This window comes from Pleurodeles waltl, chromosome 10 (assembly GCF_031143425.1).
Source record: "Pleurodeles waltl isolate 20211129_DDA chromosome 10, aPleWal1.hap1.20221129, whole genome shotgun sequence".
Taxonomy (NCBI): domain Eukaryota; kingdom Metazoa; phylum Chordata; class Amphibia; order Caudata; family Salamandridae; genus Pleurodeles; species Pleurodeles waltl.
This window is the reverse complement of record NC_090449.1, coordinates 222853198-222873723: the sequence shown is the minus strand read 5'-3', so window position 1 is coordinate 222873723 and position 20526 is coordinate 222853198. Positions and strand designations below refer to the sequence as shown.

Here is a 20526-nt window from a genome sequence, read left to right as displayed (position 1 = left end):
CGCATCTTTTAGATCTAATGTTGTCATGTAGTCTTGCTGTTTGAGCAGTGGGATTACGTCTTGTAATGTGACCATGTGAAAGTGGTCTGAGTTTATGTAGGTATTTAGTGTTCTGAGATCTAGTATTAGTCTCAGAGTTTTGTCCTTTTTGGGAATTAGAAAGTACAGTGAGTAAACTCCTGTGTTTTTTTGTTGAATTGGTACTAATTCTATTGCGTCCTTTTGTAGCAATGCTTGAACTTCTAGTCCTAGAAGATCTATATGTTGTTTTGACATATTGCGTGTTTTCGGTGGGACGTTTGGAGGGAATTGGCGAAATTCTATGCAATAACCATGCTGGATAATTGCTAAGACCCAAGTGTCTGTTGTTATTTCCTCCCAAAGTTTGTAAAATTGGCTTAGTTTTCCCCCCACAGGTGTTATGTGATGGGGGTGTGTGACTTGTGAGTCACTGCTTATTTTGAGGGGTTTTGGGGCCTTGGAATTTTCCTCTATTTTTGGGGAATTGGCCCCCTCTAAATTGCCCCCGAAAACCTCCCCTCTGATATTGACCCTGGTAGGTAGGCCTGGTTTGTGAGGTTGTGATTTCTGTGGGTTGACCTTGAAACCCTCCCCTAAAAGGTGTTTTCCGAAATGTGCCTCTGCTCTGCGGGGAGTAGAGTGCACCCATGGCTTTGGCTGTATCGGTGTCCTTTTTGAGTTTTTCGATGGCAGTGTCTACCTCCGGCACAAACAATTGCTGTTCATTAAACGGCATATTGAGCACAGCCTGCTGGATTTCTGGTTTGAACCCAGAAGTGCGCAGCCATGCGTGTCTTCGTATTGTGACTGCAGTGTTTATTGTCCTTGCAGCTGTATCTGCTGCATCCATGGAAGACCGTATCTGATTATTTGAGATACTTTGTCCCTCTTCCACCACCTGCTGCGCTCTTTTTTGGAACTCCTTGGGTAAGTGTTCGATGAAATGTTGCATGTCATCCCAATGAGCCCTGTCGTATCTTGCCAAAAGTGCTTGTGCAGCAACCCTTTTTCCCGCAGCATCAAATTTGCGGCTCTCCTTGTCTGGAGGTGGTGCGTTGCCTGAGGTATGAGAGTTGGCTCTCTTACGAGCTGCCCCCACAACTACTGAGTCTGGTGTTAGTTGTGTTGTAATATATATTGGATCTGTGGGCGGTGGCTTATATTTTTTCTCCACCCTTGGAGTTATGGCTCTGCCTTTAACTGGATCCTGAAAAATGTGTTTTGAATGTCTTCGCATTCCGGGGAGCATGGGAAGGCATTGATACTGGCTATGGGTGGAGGATAGGGTGTTAAAAAGAAAGTCATCCTCAATTGGTTCCGAATATAAGGAGACATTGTGAAACTCTGCTGCCCTTGCGACCACCTGTGTATAGGATGTACTGTCCTCAGGTGGTGACGGTTTTGTAGGATAAGAGTATGGGCTATTGTCAGACACTGGAGCATCGTCGAGGTCCCATGCATCGGGATCATCCTGACTGATTGTGGTATGAGCTGGTGAGTGCATCAGTGGTGGAGTTGTTGCTGGTGATGCATGTATTGATGGTGGTGGAGACGGTGGTGGGGTTGTTTTCCTTGCCACCTTTGCCTGTGGTTGCTTGTCCTTTTGTTGAAAGGCAAGTTTCCTTTTTATTTTGATTGGGGGAAGAGTGGTTATCTTCCCTGTGTCCTCATGAATATGAAGCCTTCTTTGTGTGTAGTCAGGCTCTCCAGCTTGAAGCTCCTCTCCAAATCTATGTAATTGGGAGGTTAATCCTTGTTCCTCTGTATAGGAACTAGTTTTCGGCTCCGAGGCTGGCTGTTTCGGAACCGAAACCTTTTCGGAAGTCTTTTTAGGCTCAGAAGAAACCTTCTTTGTTTTCGGCGTGGTGTCTCGGTGCCGAAATTCTTCGGTGCCGCTGTCTCTGTGCCGAAGTTTTTCGGAGCCGCTGTCTCTGCTCCGAGGTTGCTGTGTGGCGGTATCTCGACCGGAGTCGGATGACTTCGACACCAGCATGCCCTTTTTCGGTGCCTTGGATGGGTCACCTATTTTTCGGGTTAAGCCATGGCCTGTTGGCAGTGGCGTCCCCTGGGCTTTTGTAGACTTCTCGTGAGTCTTGATTTTCGACGTCTTACTCACGGTTTTGGTTGTTTCTTCGGCGTCGAGTTCTTCCGAATCCGACTCACGGACGGAGAAAGCTTCTTCTTCCTCCTCGAAACGATCTTGGCCTGTCGGCGTGGACGCCATTTGTAGTCTCCTGGCTCTTCGGTCTCTCAGCGTCTTCCTCGACCGAAACGCTCGACAAGCTTCACAAGTATCCTCCTTGTGCTCGGGGGACAAGCACAAGTTACAGACCAGATGGTGATCCGTATACGGATACTTGTGATGGCATTTTGGGCAGAAGTGGAATGGGGTCCGTTCCATGAGCCTTGAAGTCGCACGTGGCCGGGCCGACCAGGCCCCGACGGGGGATCGAAAAAACCCCAAAGGGCCACCAGAGCTCTTCCAAATTCGGTGTCGATTTGTTCTAACTAACCCGATACCGAACGCAAACAATACCGACGTTTTTTTTTTTTTCCGAGATTCTAACTAACTTTCCGACCCGAAACACGGAGCGAAAAGGAACACGTCCGAACCCGATGGCGGAAAAAAACCAATCTAAGATGGAGTCGACGCCCATGCGCAATGGAATCGAAGTGGGAGGAGTCCCTCGGTCTCGTGACTCGAAAAGACTTCTTCGAAGAAAAACAACTTGTAACACTCCGAGCCCAACACCAGACGGCGGACTGTGCACAGCATGTGTATCTGCAGCGACACATGCCATCGAACATGAAAATACGCACCTTTGAGGTCTAATGTTGCCATGAAATCGTGTTGCTGAAGTAGTGGGATAACATCCTGTAGGGTTACCATATGAAAGTGTTCTGACAGGATGTAAAGATTGAGGGTTCTGAGATCTAATATTGGCCTTAATGTGCCATCCTTTTTGGGATTGAGGAAATACAGTGAGTAACCTCCTGTCCCTCCTTGATTTTGTGGCACGGCTTCTTTTGCTTGTTTGAGTAATAGAGATTTGACTTCTTCCTGTAACAGAGTGATATGGTCTGTGGATAGCCTGTGTAGTTTTGGTGGAATGTTTGATGGCATTTGTATCAATTCTAGGCAATAGCCATTCCGGATAATTGATAATACCCAGTTGTCTGTGGTAATGTTTAGCCAATTGTGGGGAACTTTTGCAGTCTTCCCCCCCCACAGGGGAGGTGTGGATTAGAAAGGAATGGCACAAGTCACTGTTTGCTTTGTTGTGAGGCTTGTTTTGGTGTTTGATATTTTCCCCTGCCTCTGGGGTACTGGCCTCTGTAAGTGCTTTTGAAACCACCTCGTTGGTACTGAGGTTGGTAGGGTGGCTTTGGCTGTGAAGTGGATGCCTCCGAAATTTTGGCTCTAAATCCACATCTAAACTGGGGTTTACGAAAGGATCCCCTGTATTGTGTGGTGTATAGTGCACCCATGGCTTTTGCAGTGTCTGAATCCTTCCGCATTTTTTCTATAGCAGTGTCGACCTCTGGGCTAAAAAACTGTTTTCGGTTGAATGGCATATTCAACACTGCCTGTTGGATTTCAGGTTTGAATCCTAAGGACCTAACCCATGCATGTCTCCTTATGGTTACAGCAGTGTTGACGGTTCTGGCTGCTGTATCTGCCGAGTCTAGGGACGACCTAATTTGATTATTAGTGATGGCTTGCCCTTCCTCCACTATCTGCTGTGCCCTCTTTTGCTGTTCTTGGGGAGATGCTGGATTATATCTTTCATCTCGTCCCAGTGGGCCCTGTCATATCTAGCCAACAACACCTGTGAGTTGGCTATTCTCCATTGGTTGGCTGCCCGAGATGCCACCCTCTTCCCTACAGCATCAAACTTTCTACTCTCTTTGTCTGGTGGGGGTGCATCACCTGACAACTGCGAGTTTGCCCTCTTCCAGGCAGCGCTTACCAGTACTGAGTCTGGAGGTAGTTGCTGGGTAATATAGACAGGATCGGAAGGAGGTGGCTTATATTTCTTCTGCACTCTAGGGTTAATTATTCTTGCCTTTATAGGCTCACTAAATATCTGGTCAGCATGTTTTAGCATGCCGGGGAGCATAGGAAGCAACTGATATGTTGCATGTGTGAAGGAGAGTGTATTAAATAAGAAATCATCCTCTAATTGCTCAGTATGCATGGTGACACTGATATGTTGCCGCCCTAGCTATCACTTGAGTGTAGCTTGTACTATCCACTGGTGGTGAAGGCTTAGAGGGATAGCAATCTGGGTTGTCAGAAATGGGGTCTGGATCATACAGATCCCATGGATCCACATTGTCCTGCTGCGAATCCAATGAGTGCGATGGGGACTGCATAGGTGTAGGACTGGTAGGAGGAGAGATATGTAGATGTGGAGAGTGAGGAGGAGAAAACTGAGGAGGTGGAGGTCTCTCCTTTGTTTCTGGCACTTTAGCTGGAGGCTGTGTAGTGTCCAATTCCTCCTGAAAGGCTAATTTCCTCTTTGGTTTTGGAGGAGGTGCAGTTAAAATTCTGCCAGTTTCATTATGGATATGAATCCTGGCTTGCCTTTCATCCATTGCTTCCATGATTGGTTGCATTTGTGAGTCCTCCTCAGTAGGTTAATGGCTTTCTCTAAGCGCTTTTGAAAGTCCATGCTCCTCAGAGTAACTAGGTTTTTTCAGCTCCGAAGCTGGCTTCTTCGGTATCGAAAAAAATGGGGTTGAGGATGGTCTCTGAAAATGATTTGAAATTTAGACTCGGAAGAGCAGTGTTTGCTCTGTTCGGAGACAGAGCTTCGGCTCGAGACCAATGGCTTCAGAGGGGTGGTCTTCTTTGGTGCCGAGCTGGTGGGTTGGTCACCGAGCCTTTTCTTTCGGGTCGAGCCATGGCCTTCCGGCAGTGGCCTCCCCAAGGTCTTATGTTTGGGCTTAGATGACACAGGGGCAGGCGTACTCACGTGCTGCCCTGCTGTGACCGATCTGTCTTCGTCAGAATCCTGTTCGGAGTCAGATCCTTGAACGGAGACTGCGGTCTGCATGATTTCTTCCTCTTCGATGTCGAGATGTTCGGTGCTTTTCGATGCCATCTCGAGTCTCCGTGCTCTTCTGTCCCAGGGTGTCTTTTTGGACCGGAAGGATCTGCAGGCCTCGCAATTTTCTTCCTGACGGTCGGGGGAAAGGCAGAGATTGGTCCGTATAAGGGAATTTAGCGTGGCACTGAGGGAAGAATCGGAATGGAGTCCGATCCATGACGCTTCCACGCGGTCGGCCCGACCAGGCCCGAGATGGTCACGCGTGCGCGCCACAAACGGCGAGTAAATATGTTTGTTCTGATCAGAGCGAAAGGATACACCTCCGAACCAGATGGCGAAAAGAAAACAATCTGTCATGGAGTCGATGCCCATCCGCAATGGAGCTGAAGGGGAGGAGTCACTCGATCCCGTGACTAGAAAATACTTCTTCGAAGAAAAACAACTTGTAACACTCCGAGCCCAACACTAGTTGGCAGACGTATGCATAGCATGTGTATCTGCAGCTACACATGCCATCGAACATATATATTCTGAAAAGGTTCAAAAGAATGTGAGTGTGCTTAATTATCTATAGGTTTTCAAGTAGAAATCATTTGGAAGGATTTTTTTGCATGGTTAATGTTTTTCAAAAGGAAAGTGGTCAGTAGCTTGAAGAAGCTACCCTGAACATACTGGATCAGATTTGGTGTCTTCTTTCATTTAAATGAACAGACTTTTAGAGGGATAAGGTCAGCAAGTGCCTGGTGATCTTTTTCTGTAGTCCATCCTTTTGCTCTTCTTGGAATTAAACATAGTTGGGGTCTAATTAACAGCTAGCTCACTCAGGAAAGTGTCCGGGACCAGAAATAAATGGTATTTTGCTTCATTGAAACCTCAAACAAACAATAGCATAGCATCAGCAGAGACACCCTAGATCAGGAGAAGATGGCGCATGACAAGAAGGTACTTTCAGAAGGAAGACTGCTGCCCTTTCCAGAGTGTATAAATCTAAGAACGGTATTTGAGTCAAGACTTCCAGTCCTGACTAAAGCAGCAACTCACCAACTCTGAGAAATGGAGCCACTGCAGACTGGAAATATACCTGGTGCAGCTTTCACTCACAACATAGGAAAGACTTAACAGGGAAAAGCTCCTAGAGGATATCAGTAGCATCACAAAATAAAAAAACGTGGGAAGGGTATGCCCAGACGTGGGTCCCTTGCTCACTGTGCCACTGGATTCAAGCTAGCCTGGCTGATGAAGGGTGAAAGCCTGAAACCGGTCCCAGGATGCTTGTTTCCGGTCCAGTGAGGACTTGGCTTGGCAGTTCGGGCTGGACTGTTCCCTTGAGGGACAGGGTCAAGACTGATTTGCATGTGGCTGGGTCAAAACTGGGGTGGCATGGTGAGCAAAAGAACGATGGATTAAACCCATATCTGTGACTGGGGGGTGAGTGTTTGCATTGTTCAGGACTCCGTCCATCATCCTTTTGTGTTGCTGATATCAGTAGCACACAAGATAACATTGTTAAGTTCATGTGATCAGTCACCCAAGTCTATGTGTGCACCGGAAATGGTGTCAGCTCAGGATACGCTTGGAACATAGACCCTCATGGACCAAGCAAATTAAAAAAAAATATATATATATATATATGCCATCCCAAGCAGCTTTCACTTTCTCGAGAGACGCCACTCAAGTTGTCAGTCTTGGTTGGGGCAGCAGGGGGTGTTAAACAGCTATCTGCTCAAATTAATTACAAGCATTGGCAAAAACAAAAGCAAAGACAATGCCTTTGGCAATGTTAATGAGCAGTGCAAGATTCTGTGAAGTATGTCCAAAATCATTTTTAAAAAGTGGCAAAGAAAAAGCATGATGATACGTCTACATCAGTCTTAAATCATTTTGATGACGTGAATGCAGCACGTGTCTTATAGATTGCTTAAGCATACACATTCTGCACGTGAGCAGTGGAAGGACAGAAGCCAGCCCATCAGAGGGATTGTAAAGAGGCTATGCTCCAAAGAAGAAACAAACATAAAAGTCAACCACTGGTAAGTAATGGGCTGACTGTAACCCCACAATAGACCTTTTGAAACGAGACAGCTTGTGCTGTGTGGCAGGCTTAATCCAAATTAAGGTTGTGGAATTTAAGCAATTTACAGAAGGTTGTGTGATCAAAAACGTATACAGCTTTGTTACAACCTTTATTTTGACCTACAAGCTGGCATTGCTTTTATGCAATGTCACTAACATAAGTAAAAATACCAATTTAAGAGGGAACTGTAGTACACATGATATGGGGATTATGTTGTTAGTCAGCTCAAGCAAGAAGAGAGGAAAGTGTAAATAATCAATAAATAAACTAAACAGGAGACAATATTGTAGACATTCTCAAGTTCTTTCAGCTGAGCACTGTTGGATTTTAGAGTACAGCTGGTAGGCTTTAAGAATGAGCGTGGGATAAATGAGTTCATTATCGCAGCACATTAAACTGGTATGTATGAGCAGCAGTGAAAATAGGTCTTCGCTGACAGTTCTGTGCCTCAAATTCAAATCTGGACTAGAGGCAAAGGCTGCAGAAAAACTATCACAACGCACACAAGCCTTGCATTTATTTTATGCCTATTAGACATAGTTCAGCCTTGTGATAACTCACTGGCGTCTGGAAAGTGACTAAGATCGACAGTTAGGAGAGAAGCAAATGCCACTCATTTGGCCTCTTCCGTTAATCATCAGTGACATGAGGCAATCTTAAGAGCAACAGGAGCAATCAAGCGCAAGAACATGCTTTCATCAAGAGAAAGGACAAACACTGCTATTTTTCACACTGTGCAATAATATAGTTATTTTTTTAAAGACATTTTTTTCAACTGTCCTAATGCCTTAAGACACAACAAATGCATCAGGTGAACCCTTATGCTCCCAAAAAGGGAAATCTTTTGGGTTGACCTGCACCAAGTGGAAATACACGATATGCAGAATTGTCAAATTATAGTAGGATGCACACTTTTGTGGCTAAGAAGAAGCAATTGAAGATAAGTAGGAGGGCTGTGCAATGATGGGGAGGGCAAACCAGCTTGCCTGAACATCTTCAAGTAGAATATAGTAATCTGTTTTGTTTTTTAAAATCTCTTAATGATGTATCTAACCGAGCTTTTCCAGAGAGCCACCTTACACTACGTAGCCGAGAACAACTTAAGATTACAAATCAGTGTTTTCAATAGCCAAGTTCTTACTGGAAAAGCAATCCTCTACTGTCCTGTTGACCTACAACCCAATAGAAAGGCAACAAAGAGTAAACATAGTTCTATAGACTACTTAATTATAGCTTCATTACTTCAACACTTCAGCTGAAAACTTCCCTAAGTTGATTTCAGAGTCCTTGCTTGGATAAGAACCAAAAGCAAATCCTTGTGTAATGAGAGAACAATGTGCATATTTATTTAAATATAAGTGAATGATATCAAGTAAAGATGCTAAACCAATGCTCAAATATGCGTTAAGTTCAGATCATATTAAGAATGCATATCACTCACTTGCAGGACCTCAGGTAAAGCTTCGAAGAGATCAAGAAGTTTGGTGAATCCATAATAGGTAAGTTTGCACTGACGCCCAAAGTGATGGTGGTAGGAGGGAATAAATTTATTGAACGGCATCCGAAAATGAGTTTGATGGCGCAACAAGTCTACTACTTCCTTGGCAAACTGTTTTGTTCTTTCAATTTCATCTTGTGTTCGTTCTTTGCATGAAAAAAGCAGAAAAAAAAGTTTAGTTTAGGAAGAAGCACTATGTTTCACCCACTTTAAGATATACATGAAGAACAGTTCAAAAAAGGTCAATACTTATGTGCATTCAAATCTGCTCCACTGCACATCAAGCAATTTATAAGCATAGCTGTCAGAGCAGAAACTGAAACAGTATTTCACCTTCAGAAATTCTTTATTATTAAAAGTAAACAAAAATAGGAACGGATACCCTATCAAAAGTGGTATGGAAATATTTTATGGATTAACATTGTCCTTTTTGGGTATTAGAAAATACATGGAATAAACACCTGTTCCTTTCTGATGGTTGGGTACGAGTTCTATTGCCTCTTTTTGTAACAATGCTTGAACTTCTAGTTGTAGTAGGTCCAAGTGCTGTTTGGACATGTTGTGTGTTCTTGGTGGCACATTTGGTGGTAATTGTAGGAATTCTATGCAATAACCATGTTGGATAATGGCTAGGACCCACGAGTCTGTAGTTATTTCTTCCCAATTTTTGTAATGATCTGTGAGTCTCCCCCCCACTGGTGTTGTGTGTTGGGGATTTGTGACATTGAAGTCACTGTTAAGTTTGTGGGGTCTTTGGGCTTTGGAATTTCCCTCTGGTTTTAGGGAACTGTCCACCTCTGTATTGTCCCCGAAAGCTTCTTCTTTGATACTGGCCCTGGTATGTGGGTCTGGCTTGTGAGGTTGAGGGTTCTGTGCTTTGGGCTCGAACCCCACATCTAAAGTGTGGCTTTCTAAAGGTGCCTCAGCTCTGTGGGGAGTAGAGCGTGCCCATGGCTTTGGCCGTGTCAGTGTCTTTCTTTAGCTTCTCTATAGCTGTATCCACCTCCGGCCCAAACAACTGTTGTCCATTAAAAGGCATATTAAGCACAGCCTGTTGGATCGCTGGCTTAAATCCGGAGGTGCGGAGCCATGCGTGTCTCCGAATAGTGACCGCTGTATTTACAGTTCTGGCGGCTGTGTCCGCTGCGTCCATTGCCAATCGTATCTGGTTGTTGTAGATACTTTGGCCCTCCTCCACCACTTGCTGTGCACGCTTTTGAAACGCCTTGGGAATATGTTCAATAAAATGCTGCATTTCATCCCAATGAGCCCTGTCATATCTTGCCAATAAAGCCTGTGAATTGGCAATGCGCCATTGATTGGCTGCCTGCGCTGCAACTCTTTTCCCCGCGCCATCAAACGTTCGACTTTCCTTGTCGGGGTGGTGCATCGCCAGAAGTCTGTGAGTTTGCCCTTTTGCGTCTACTACCACTGAGTCAGGTGTTAGTAGTTGCGTGATGTACACAGGGTCCGTAGGGGGAGGCTTGTACTTTTTTCCACCCTAGGTGTAATGGCTCTGCATCTGGCAGGGTCTTGAAACACTTGTTTTGCATGTTTTAACATCCCTGGTAACATCGGCAGACTCTGGTACTGGCTGTGTGTTGACGACAAAGTATTAAATAAAAAGTCATCCTCAATAGGTTCAGCATGCAGTGCTACATTGTGAAAAGGAGCTGCTCTGGACACCACCTGCATGTAAGCAGTACTGTCTTCAGGTGATGACGGTCTTGCCGGGTAGCAGTCTGGGCTATTGTCAGATGCTGGTGCATCATAGATCTCATGCATCTGGGTCGTCCGGAGTCATCCCTGTGTGCGTTGGAGATTGCATCATAGGGGGTGTTTCAATTGGTGCCAGTTGCGGTGAGCGTTGTGGCGATGGTGGTGGTGAAAAACATGGTGGAGTTTTTTCTTTCGCCACCTTTGCTTTTGGCTGTTTCTCCGTGTCTTGGAAAGCAAATTTCCTTTTCATTTTAATAGGGGGAAGAGTTCTTATTTTCCCTGTGTCTTTTTGAATATGGAGCCTTCTCTGTGTATAGTCCGGCTCCCCCATCTCTAACTCTTGTCTAAATTTATGGCCTTGTAGTTGTGCTGAAAGGCCTTGTTCTTCGGAATAAGAGCTTGTTTTCGGCTCCGATGCTGGGTGTTTCGGTACCGAAACTTTTTCCACAGTCTTTTTCGGCACCCTCAGCGGCACAGAGGCGGCCGGGTGCAGTGTGCAAGGCAGGCGTTGGGTTTTGTATTGGATTCAATAGAGGAACTCGGGGGTCACTCTAGCGGTGCAGGCAGGGCACAGGGGGGCTTCTCGGTCAGCCACCGACTGGGATAGGCAGAGGGTCGCCTGGGGGCCACTCCTGCACTGAGGTTCGGTTCCTTCTGGTCCTGGGGCCTGCATGTGCAGTGCTTGGTCCAGGTGGCGGGTCCCTTGTTACAGGCAGTTGCAGTGAGGGGGAGCCTCTGGATTCTCTCTCTGCATGCGTCGCTGTGGTGGTCCAGGGGGGGTCTCTGGCTACTCACGGGGTCGCAGTCGCCTGGGAGTCCTCCCTGTGGTGTTGGTTCTCTGGATCTCGAGCTGGGGGGCGTCGGGTGCAGAGGGTGAAGTCTCACGCTTCCAGCGGGAAGAGTGAGGAATTTGAAAGTTGCAGAAAAGTTGCAATATTGTTGCTGTTTGTTGAGCAGAGCCACTGCTCACATGAGTTTCTTGGTCCTTAGGTTCAGGGCAGTCCTCTGAGGCTTCAGAGGTCACTGGTCCCTGTTGGATACGTCGCTGTTGCAGTTTGAGTCAGGAGACAGGCCGGTAGGGCTCGGGCCAAAGCAGTTGTCTTCCGTCGTCTCTGCAGGGCTTTCAGGTCAGCAGTCCTTCTTGTTTCAGGTTGCAGGAATCTGATTTCCTGGGTTCTTGGGTGCCCCTAAATACTAAATTTAGGGGTGTGTTTAGGTCTGGGAGGGCTACTGTCCTGGAGGGTGGCTACACCCTCTTTGTGCCTCCTCCCTGAGGGGAGGAGGGCACATCCCTAATCCTAATGGGGGAATCCTCCAAAACTAAGATGGAGGATTTCTAAAGGCAGGGGTCAGCTCAGGGCACATTAGGGGCTGTCCTGACTGGTGGGTGACTCCTCCTTGCTTTTCTAATTATCTCCTCCAGCCTTGCCGCCAAAAGTCGGGGCAGTGGCCGGAGGGGCGGGCATCTCCACTAGCTGGGATGCCCTGTGGCGCCGTAACAAAAAGGGTTAGCCTTGGATGCTCACCGCCAGTTGTTACAGTTCCTGCAGGGGGAGGTGAGAAGCACCTCCACCCAGTACAGGCTTTGTTCCTGGCCACAGAGTGACAAAGGCACTCTCCCCATGTGGCCAGCAACTCGTCTGGTTGTGGCAGGCTGGCAGAAACTGGACATGATGAGAATGACAAAGTTAATAAACAAGTGTCCATCATGAGCAGATTATATTCAACTTGCAATCTTCTGCATCCTTACAATAGGTAGGATGCAGCAGTACCAGTATCGTGCAACATTAGACTCAAGTTTACCACAATGCCATCAAGCGCAATGTAATCTGCTATAACTACATCCCTACACTTCTAACATTAGTGTGGAAAAACTCTGCCTTGCAAGTAACAAGTCTTTATGTAGGTTAAAACCTGGGGAGTACCAAAGAACCTTAAAGAGCATTAAAAACAGGGTACAATCTTAACAAAGAAGCAGAGAACATGGCAGCAGCATCTTAGCAAGTATCAAAGAATGAAAACTGAAAAAGAAACAAAATGCACATTTGAATGGCCACTAAATCCTGCAATGAATATCTATATAATGTGAAGGCAATGATTAGACTTGCACACCTCTTTTGGGGATTGAAATCACCATTTCAGAGTCTTGCTGGGAAACACATATTGTAGAATCTGGAATTTCTGACACAATGTCAATCAATTCGCACACACCATATTCTGTCACATCCCAGTCTCTTGAGAAACACCTAAAAAAATATAAAAGAAAAATTAAGTGGTTAGATCCCTCTATATGAAAATGTTTTTTACTAAACATTCTTATGAAACAAAAAAAAAAAAGGTAAATATTCCTTAAATCTCAAAGTAAAACAAGCATTTGCAATGCAACGTGTCTCGCGTTTGCTCGTGTTAGAGCTGATAGCGTTGTAAACTCCTACCCCGACTTTTCACTGGTAATGAAACATATCAGAAAAATTGCATTTATGTACTAACCGGAAAAAGTGCAATTAACTGTGAAACAGGGTCGATATTATGTAAAGCGCTCGACTTCTGCCAAGCAAGATCGCACTGGGAAAAGAGAGAAAAAGTAGTCCATGAGCCAGAGAGAAAACAGCGAGCCTCGCATGTTTTCTGTACTTGGTCGATGCGCTCGAGGAGGGCTATCCACCGGAAAAGGCAGGACGTATACATGCCTTCCACTAATGAAATCAAGCAGATTCTAACAGGCAAGCCCACAAGCCAAACACTGACGTGACGTGGACAGGGCTCCGAGCCCTTCTTAATTACAAAAGCGTCTCGCTTAGCGATGCGCATGCGACGCAGGCTCGACCCTAAAAAAATATGACCAACGTATTTCAAGGTTCTTCTCGATGGTTGTATTATGTTCCCCGTATGTAAAAACATGAGTTGACCATTACAATGTGTGGCTTTCCATCAGCAAACTGGAGTTCTGCCCAAAACTGAATAAGCAACCTTCCTTACTTTAGAATTTCCCCAGGATCCAGAGATTTTTCTCGAGCAGTACCCCTGCATGCAGTTAGGTGGCATCAATTGGCTGGTTGTCCATCACTGGGGTCATCCGCACAGGAAATTATGTTGTGGTTCCTACATAGGCACCACCCTGGTGCGCTGATGTCAGATTCTTTTCACAACTTTAAATGCCAGAAGTGCAAAGCCATGAAGAACACTGATAACTGGTGCATCAAAACTAAGGCCCTGAAAGGTGAGTCCCAGACCCTAGTAATCAGTTCACAGAGAAGGGAGACTGAGTGGGTGGGTAAGGAATCTCCAACTAGATATTTTCTCTACCAGATAAAGCATTATCCAAGATCTTGCCCATCTGATAGACATTTCTAGCAGCAGATTTCTCATCTTAGAACAGACCCCCAAGCAATACAATCCCCAGAGGTGAGTCTGCAAACAAAGATCATACCAGAAAGTCCTGCAGTACCAAATGGGCAAAGCAGTGTTGAGGAATTTAATAAAATACATACTTGCCCATGGGACAGGCTGCCTCATAAATCTACTTGCCCTGTAAAAAAAAAAAAAAAGAAAATCCACTTGTCCCTTTGGTGCCACGCAGAGCGGCAACATATTATGGCAGTAATTTCATGATATAGGAGCTCAAGTGTAGCCTCTCTGATTACGCCTGGGATAATACTGTAGTAGTGTCTGAATACTAGAAATTCCCTTTTTTGCCACCTTTCCACAGACCTTCATACTGCGGCTGGAAGTAGCTGTAACCAATAGTAACCGTGCACAGACTCAAAAGGGCATTCCAATTCCTGGAACTATATAGCACGTTTTAAGGGCTTTAATAAGCTCTACTTTAATCTTTTTTCACACCTAGAAGAGTTGGAAAGTTTACTACTAAGAATGGCAGAAGTAAAATTAAGTCAAGGGTTGGGTCAAAAATATAGGTGGCAGGAAAGTGAACTTGTGAACACGCAACAAATCTTCGCAAGAGTAAATCTACGCATGCATATTTGCTTGTGAAAAAGGCAGTACACAAATATTTTGTAGGCATACGATTTCTTGGCCTACTTCTATAAATATGCACTAATGCACGGACATATTCCATTGGTGCACTTTTGTGATTTTCTTTAAGATTTGGGACCCTAATTAGGTATGGTGTTAACCAATTTCTTTTTTATTATTAAAATTCTCTCTCTTTCGCTACCTATTAACTGGCTTCACTGTTGCTCTTTCATAAGTAGCATATTGGCACACAAAGTAGCTATTCAGTGCCAGCAACGTTGTGGCAATGTGTGCTTTTTGAGAACAAAAAATATTTTTATTTTTACCAATGTTTATTACAATTGTGAGGGTCCGGGAACTCCCACACGTATAAAATTGTACAAAAAACAAGTCAAAACAAGACATGCATTGACAAATCAAAAAGGCTGACCACCAGGTTTGCCAATGCTTGTTTATTTTTGGTGTTTTCCGTAATCCTTTAGAAACTTGTTACCCTAATTTTCCAATATGAATATTTTTTGGGACTACTAGCATACATCAACACATTTTACTATAACATGCTTCAAAGAAATTATACTTAAAATTTCAAAGTAGTTTAGGAAAACGTTTTTGACTAGAGTGTGTGAGGGCTCCTGCTTCTTTTGATGGAAACGCCTAGTTGACCTATGGTAATTGCCAGGGCACCATTGAGTTCCCTCGGAACACTGTACCTATTTGTTTTGTATCTGACTGCTAGGAGACTGTGCAATGGACCGATTAATTCTACCAGTGCCCCGATTGTATGTAGTGGGCAATAGTCATGTTCACACGAGTCCATGTGTTGAGTGAAATATGGGTTCAGTGGATAAAGCACCAGGCTGAAGCTTTCTGTCAGGGGGTTAGTCCTGACTGCCACTGAGGCCCAGAACCTCGGTTACTCTCCACACCACCAATTAGGAGGGCACGCCCTCCTCCGTAGTCACGGTCGGGGGAGGAAGCATGCCAGTGTTTGAGGAAGTATCCAGAGCACTGACTTCACCCAGGTCTGTACGCCAGTCCACAGTGTCTTGGAGCTGGTATTCCAAAGGGTCCAGTGACCCCTCCCATTCATCACTATACACCGAGCTCTAAAAATAAGGGTCAGGAACTGGAGTAGGGGGCAAAGCCCCTGTCAACGTCTGATTTGCCGTTGTGAGATTTCGATCTGCCTTCGTGCTGGAGTCAGCAATGAGGATGGGGGGACGGGTGGTGGGAACAGGGGGTGTGGGGGGGGGGGGTGTTGGGGGTGGGGAGGTCGATGCCACCTGGGGGCATGGGCGGTGCCAGGAGCGTCTGCATCAGAACCAGTGACTGAAAAGGTTGAGGTGGTACGACTGATGCCGGTTTGGATCCAGGAACAAAATCGATGGATGTTCTCCAAAGCTGCCAGCGTGGAAACAGAAGGGGCCCCTTCTGACCCCGCTATGCCCAAAAGCGCTCCAGCGGAGTCAGACTGCCCAAAAATTAGGCCCATGGCCTACAACAACTTTGAGTCGGGCAGGGGTCACATTTGCTCCCTGAAACTCAGGGATGCACAAAGCCTACCCAGATGCAGGCTCTGCAGGTGTAGACCTAGAGGGATGACGCTCCCTTTGCTTCGTCGGCAGACGGTCTAGGTGAAGTCAAAGTTAGTTCTTCTTCAACTTCTTGTGCCTCAACTTACCCTATCACCCTTATAATGTGGAATGGTATGATGACTGGAGGGGGGTGGGAGGGATGGCTCCGGAACCGATCCTGGGACCTTCTTCTAAACCGAGAACAGGACTTACGAGGAGCCGAGCACTGGCCTGCCAAGAGTTTGAGGGTTCATGGCACGGCACTTGGAGCACGACTTTGGGTTTGACACCAAAGGAAGACAAAGTGCAGATCAGTCACAGACATCGCCTCATTACAAGACCTACAGGGCTTGAACCTGGTTGTACGAGAAGACATCTTCGACGCACCAGGAGTATAGACACTCAAAAACCTTAGACAAAAAGTAAAACAAATAATAATAATTAATAAGTGACTGAGGGGTAGCTCTTTCTTCGGATCAGCGCTGGCTGGTGCAGAAATGGAAGAACTGATATCAGCGTGCCAGGGTGGCACCTATATAGAAAGCGTAACATTTCTGGTGAGGATGACTCCAACAGACACAGAGCTGATTGATGCCACCTAACAGTGTGCTCGAGAAAAATCTCGAGATCAAGACTGATGCTTTAGGAAATTCCAAGTAAGGAATCTGCATGTAGATGTCTATCCAATAATATTAGGTGTTTGGTACCAAGTTCCAGAGGTATGAATTAAGCCAACATGTAGCTGGGTAGATTGTAACCAGCGCCCAGTACACACCTTAAAATGGCTTCCCTGTTCACTTGCAATATCTAGCAATACAAGCAGGCATCACCTGGGCATACCTGCTCACGCAGACAGGCCCTCACATGCATTATAATGCACCCCAGTGGAGCTCTTAAGGCCTGGTGTAGAAGTGACTTGCATATAATACATGCAATTACAATGGCATGGCACACAATGAGTGAGCCATATCTTGTTTTCACTCAGGGCTTGACAATAACATGCAGTCTGAGATGGCAGGCTGTGAGCAATTTGTGTGGGCCCCTTAGAATGGCATAAGATATGCTGCAGCCCTTAGGGAACCTCTTTAGTACCTATGCCCTAGGTACCAGAGTAAATCTACACAAATATTTTTTAGGAGTACAATTTCTTGGCCTACTTCTGTAATTACTTGTGAATTCAAGAAAGCCATAAATATGCACTAATGTAATCACATATATCATGGGTGCAATTTTGTGACTAAGATTTGGGCCCCTAATTAGGTATGGTGTTAACCAAGACCTTTTGTTACAGGGGTGCTTAAGTCCTGTGCCTTGTAAAATCTTGCTTTTGGGAAGAACACTGGCATTGAGGTCTGATTAGCAAGCCTTAGTGCACTGTCAGAGTAAAACAAAAAAAACACCATCTAGTAGTTCTAATGGGAACAAAAAGTGTGAGGCATCTGCAAACAAGTACAGTGCCCTACTACATGGTTAAGTAAGTCTGTTGGCAATCCACAGACTACACCAACTCAATGGAACCAGTCCACATCTGCATGCCATCATTGTGATCTGTGTGAAAAATAAACGTGTAGTTTGGCTGGTTCCGACTTCACTACTGGCTCCATCAAAGTAAACACTGACCCCCTCATGGCAGTAACTACTGATCTGTTTAGACTTAAAGCAGACTTGGTACATTGTTTCCAACTTCATAATCTATGGACACCAGCCACAGAAGGAATTCCACAAAGGTGAATACAATAGCAATCTACCATGACATTCCTGGCTCTTTTATGAAAAACAAAATTGCATCAAGTTGAAGTTTTATGAGGAAAACAGTGGAAGGAACAATTGATGTGGACTACTTTCTAGATTGGAAATCCAACTGCAGGAAAGTCCAAACTTCACTATGACTGAATAGCTGGTGCCCACTGATGGAAAAAGTTCACATCTTCACTTAAATGAATCACTAATATAATGAGGTGAACAGCAATGTTTTTGAGAGAAAAAAAGCCAGTGTAACAATCCAGTTCACCAGCCAGGTAGGTTAAAGGCCAAAGAACAGGTTCCCCTTACTCCAATTTTTTTCTCCTGGGTGATGTTTAACTCCAACTTCTGCCATGATCGCTTCATCTTTCTTTCGCACTACTATGAAGTCTCTCATTCAGGTCAACAATCCATCGTCTGATTTCTGGTTTGTATGCTGACCTTACTTTCTTGGCTTCAGAACCAGTGTCTTCAGTACCCGCTAAGTAGGTCTCAGGAGCAAACTACCATCTTCTCTTGCTTCCAAATCCTGCAGCTCAACTTCTGCTTAATATAACCCAAACATGTTTCAGTTTCCCGTCATACTAGGAAATTGCATTAGCTCCCTATAAGGCACAGGACTACCTTCAAAGCCCTCTGCTTTGCCTCAATAATTCAGGCCCAGCTTTTTTCAAACACAACTTCCAATGGAACATCCCAGCGAGGAGACTCTGGTTGAAATCGGAAAGGCTGGCTTTGGTTCTCAAGTTTAGGCGCATGTCATGGGGTGGAAAAACGTTTTTCAGGGGAGCTACGCTTGCCTGGAATGCCTTGCCATTGGTTATCAAATCTGCCACCAATCTCCTAGCTTTTAGGAAAGTTGTAAAGACATGACTGTTTGAGAATATAGGATTAAATACTTCCTTGGATTCTAGTTTTTTCAGATAATGAACCTATATGCTATCCAGCTAGCGCCAAGACACCTTCTGGTATACAATGCACTGTATAAATTGATTTAAAATTACATAACAGAAGTAGTAGGCTGAAATCGTACAATGGAGCTGGCACACAAAGGTCCAGGGGCACCTATTGAACATCAAGCCTTCACAAGTTCACACTGGGAAATGGTCTTTAGGGTTAGAGAGCAACTGAGATTACAGATCTGTTTCAAAATCAGGACAACATACCCAGGCAATGCAACCAGATCCCTACATCATGAATGTAAAAAAACAGGAGACATCCTGGTCGCTCTGTAACTGGGGATAGGAAATATGGGGCACCTCAAGGATACAAGAATACCTCTCTTTGCTGTTTCACAAAAACAAAAAACAAAAAAAAGACGCTATTCGATCTTCGACTTTGCACCATTATGCCACAAAGTGTGTGGGATCTAATGGCTGTCAGTCTTGGTGTCTTAAGTCTCTTCTACACACATTCAGTCACCATGTGAAAATCTTGGGTTCAGAAAACCTTATCTCCTTGCAGGAGCTATACAGCTTATTTTCTTAAAAGAGCACATGATCCAGTCCTTGCTCCACAGCGGCAAAGGGTCATCCAGGAGTCCAGTATTGTCCGAGTAGAACTGATTCCCAGCAGAGATTCAGGTTCTGGTAACACATACAAGCTAGATCGGTGTGTAGGAAAGTACCCACTTTTTGGCATGGTTACCCTCACTTTTTGCCTGCTGTCAGAGTGTTCTGAATGTGTTCCCTGGGATCCTGCTAACCAGGGCCCCAGTGGCCGTGTCCTTTCCATCTACATTTGGTTGCTTAGGACTCAGCACAACCCACAATTGGCATACTGGTGCCCCCATGTAAGTCCCTAGTATATGGTACTTAGGTACCCAGGGATTTGGGGCACCAGATGTTACCCATGGGCTGCAGCATGAATTCTGCCGCCCACGAGAACCCATGAAAAATGTGTCTGCAGGTCTGCCATTGCAGCCTGTGTGAAAAGGTGCATGCACCCTTTCACTACAGGTCACTGTAAGTCACCCCATACGGTAGGCCCTCATAACCCAGAGGGTAGAGTGCAAATACCTGTGTGTGAGGGCACCCCTGCATGAGCAGAGGAGACCCTATGAACTCCTGCTCCATTTCCCTAGACTTCAGAACAGCGAGGAAGCCATTTTACCAATGTACTGGACACCTGTGTCCAGCTACATAGCATGAACTCTGAACCTGGGCATGTTTGGTATCAAACATGCCGGACTCATACCCAGATAATGTTGCCAGTATAGGTTGTATGATTCCATGCACTTGGGGAGCTCCTTAGAGGACCCCCAGCATTACTACTGCCAGTCTCCTGGGTTTTTCTGGACAGCCTGCATTGCTGCCACCCCTCACACAGGTTTCTGCCCTCCTGCTGCGTGACCAGCTGAAGAAGAGTATGGCAGCAAAAAAGATTTCCTTTAGGAGAGGAAAGCAACACCCTCTCCCTTTTGAAATAGGTGTTACACGGCTCGGGAGGGGTAGCCTCCCCAAGCCACCAGTATGCTTTGAAGGGCATATTTGGAGCCCTTTGTGCATAAACCAGTTTGCTCCAGTCCAGGGAACCCCCCCACCCTCCCCAAGTCCCTGTTCTACCACAAAACTGGACCACTCCCCTGTCCATCACCACCCCAGGGGTGGAGCCCAGAGCTCATCCAGCTGGCCACTTGATTCTGCTATCTTGAATCCAAGGTGGGCAGAGGCCACTGGGAGCATCTGAGTGGCCAGGTCAAGCAGGTAACGTTACAGCCCCCTCCTCATAGGTGGTCACCCTGCTAGGAGACCAATCCCCCTTCCTAGGCTGTTTAGGGTCTCCCTCTTCGGTGGGTCTTCAGATTTGACATGCAAGATTCCAGCAGGACTCCTCTGCATCGTTTGAGAGTTGAAGGAGGTCTGCGTA

General features: G+C 45.6%; 1 protein-coding gene across 8 annotated transcripts in view; it reads right to left on the bottom strand.

The window, feature by feature from the left end:
- MARF1 (meiosis regulator and mRNA stability factor 1) overlaps window positions 1-20526 on the bottom strand; it is a 586552-nt gene that overhangs the window by 172068 nt on the left and 393958 nt on the right. For all 8 annotated transcript variants that reach the window (XM_069210203.1, XM_069210208.1, XM_069210202.1 and 5 more), the window contains exons 19-20: window positions 12479-12612; window positions 8591-8793 (exon numbers count right to left, since the gene is read on the bottom strand). In XM_069210203.1, the coding sequence (XP_069066304.1) occupies window positions 8591-8793; window positions 12479-12612 (337 nt within the window). The remainder of the gene's footprint in view (window positions 1-8590; window positions 8794-12478; window positions 12613-20526) is intronic.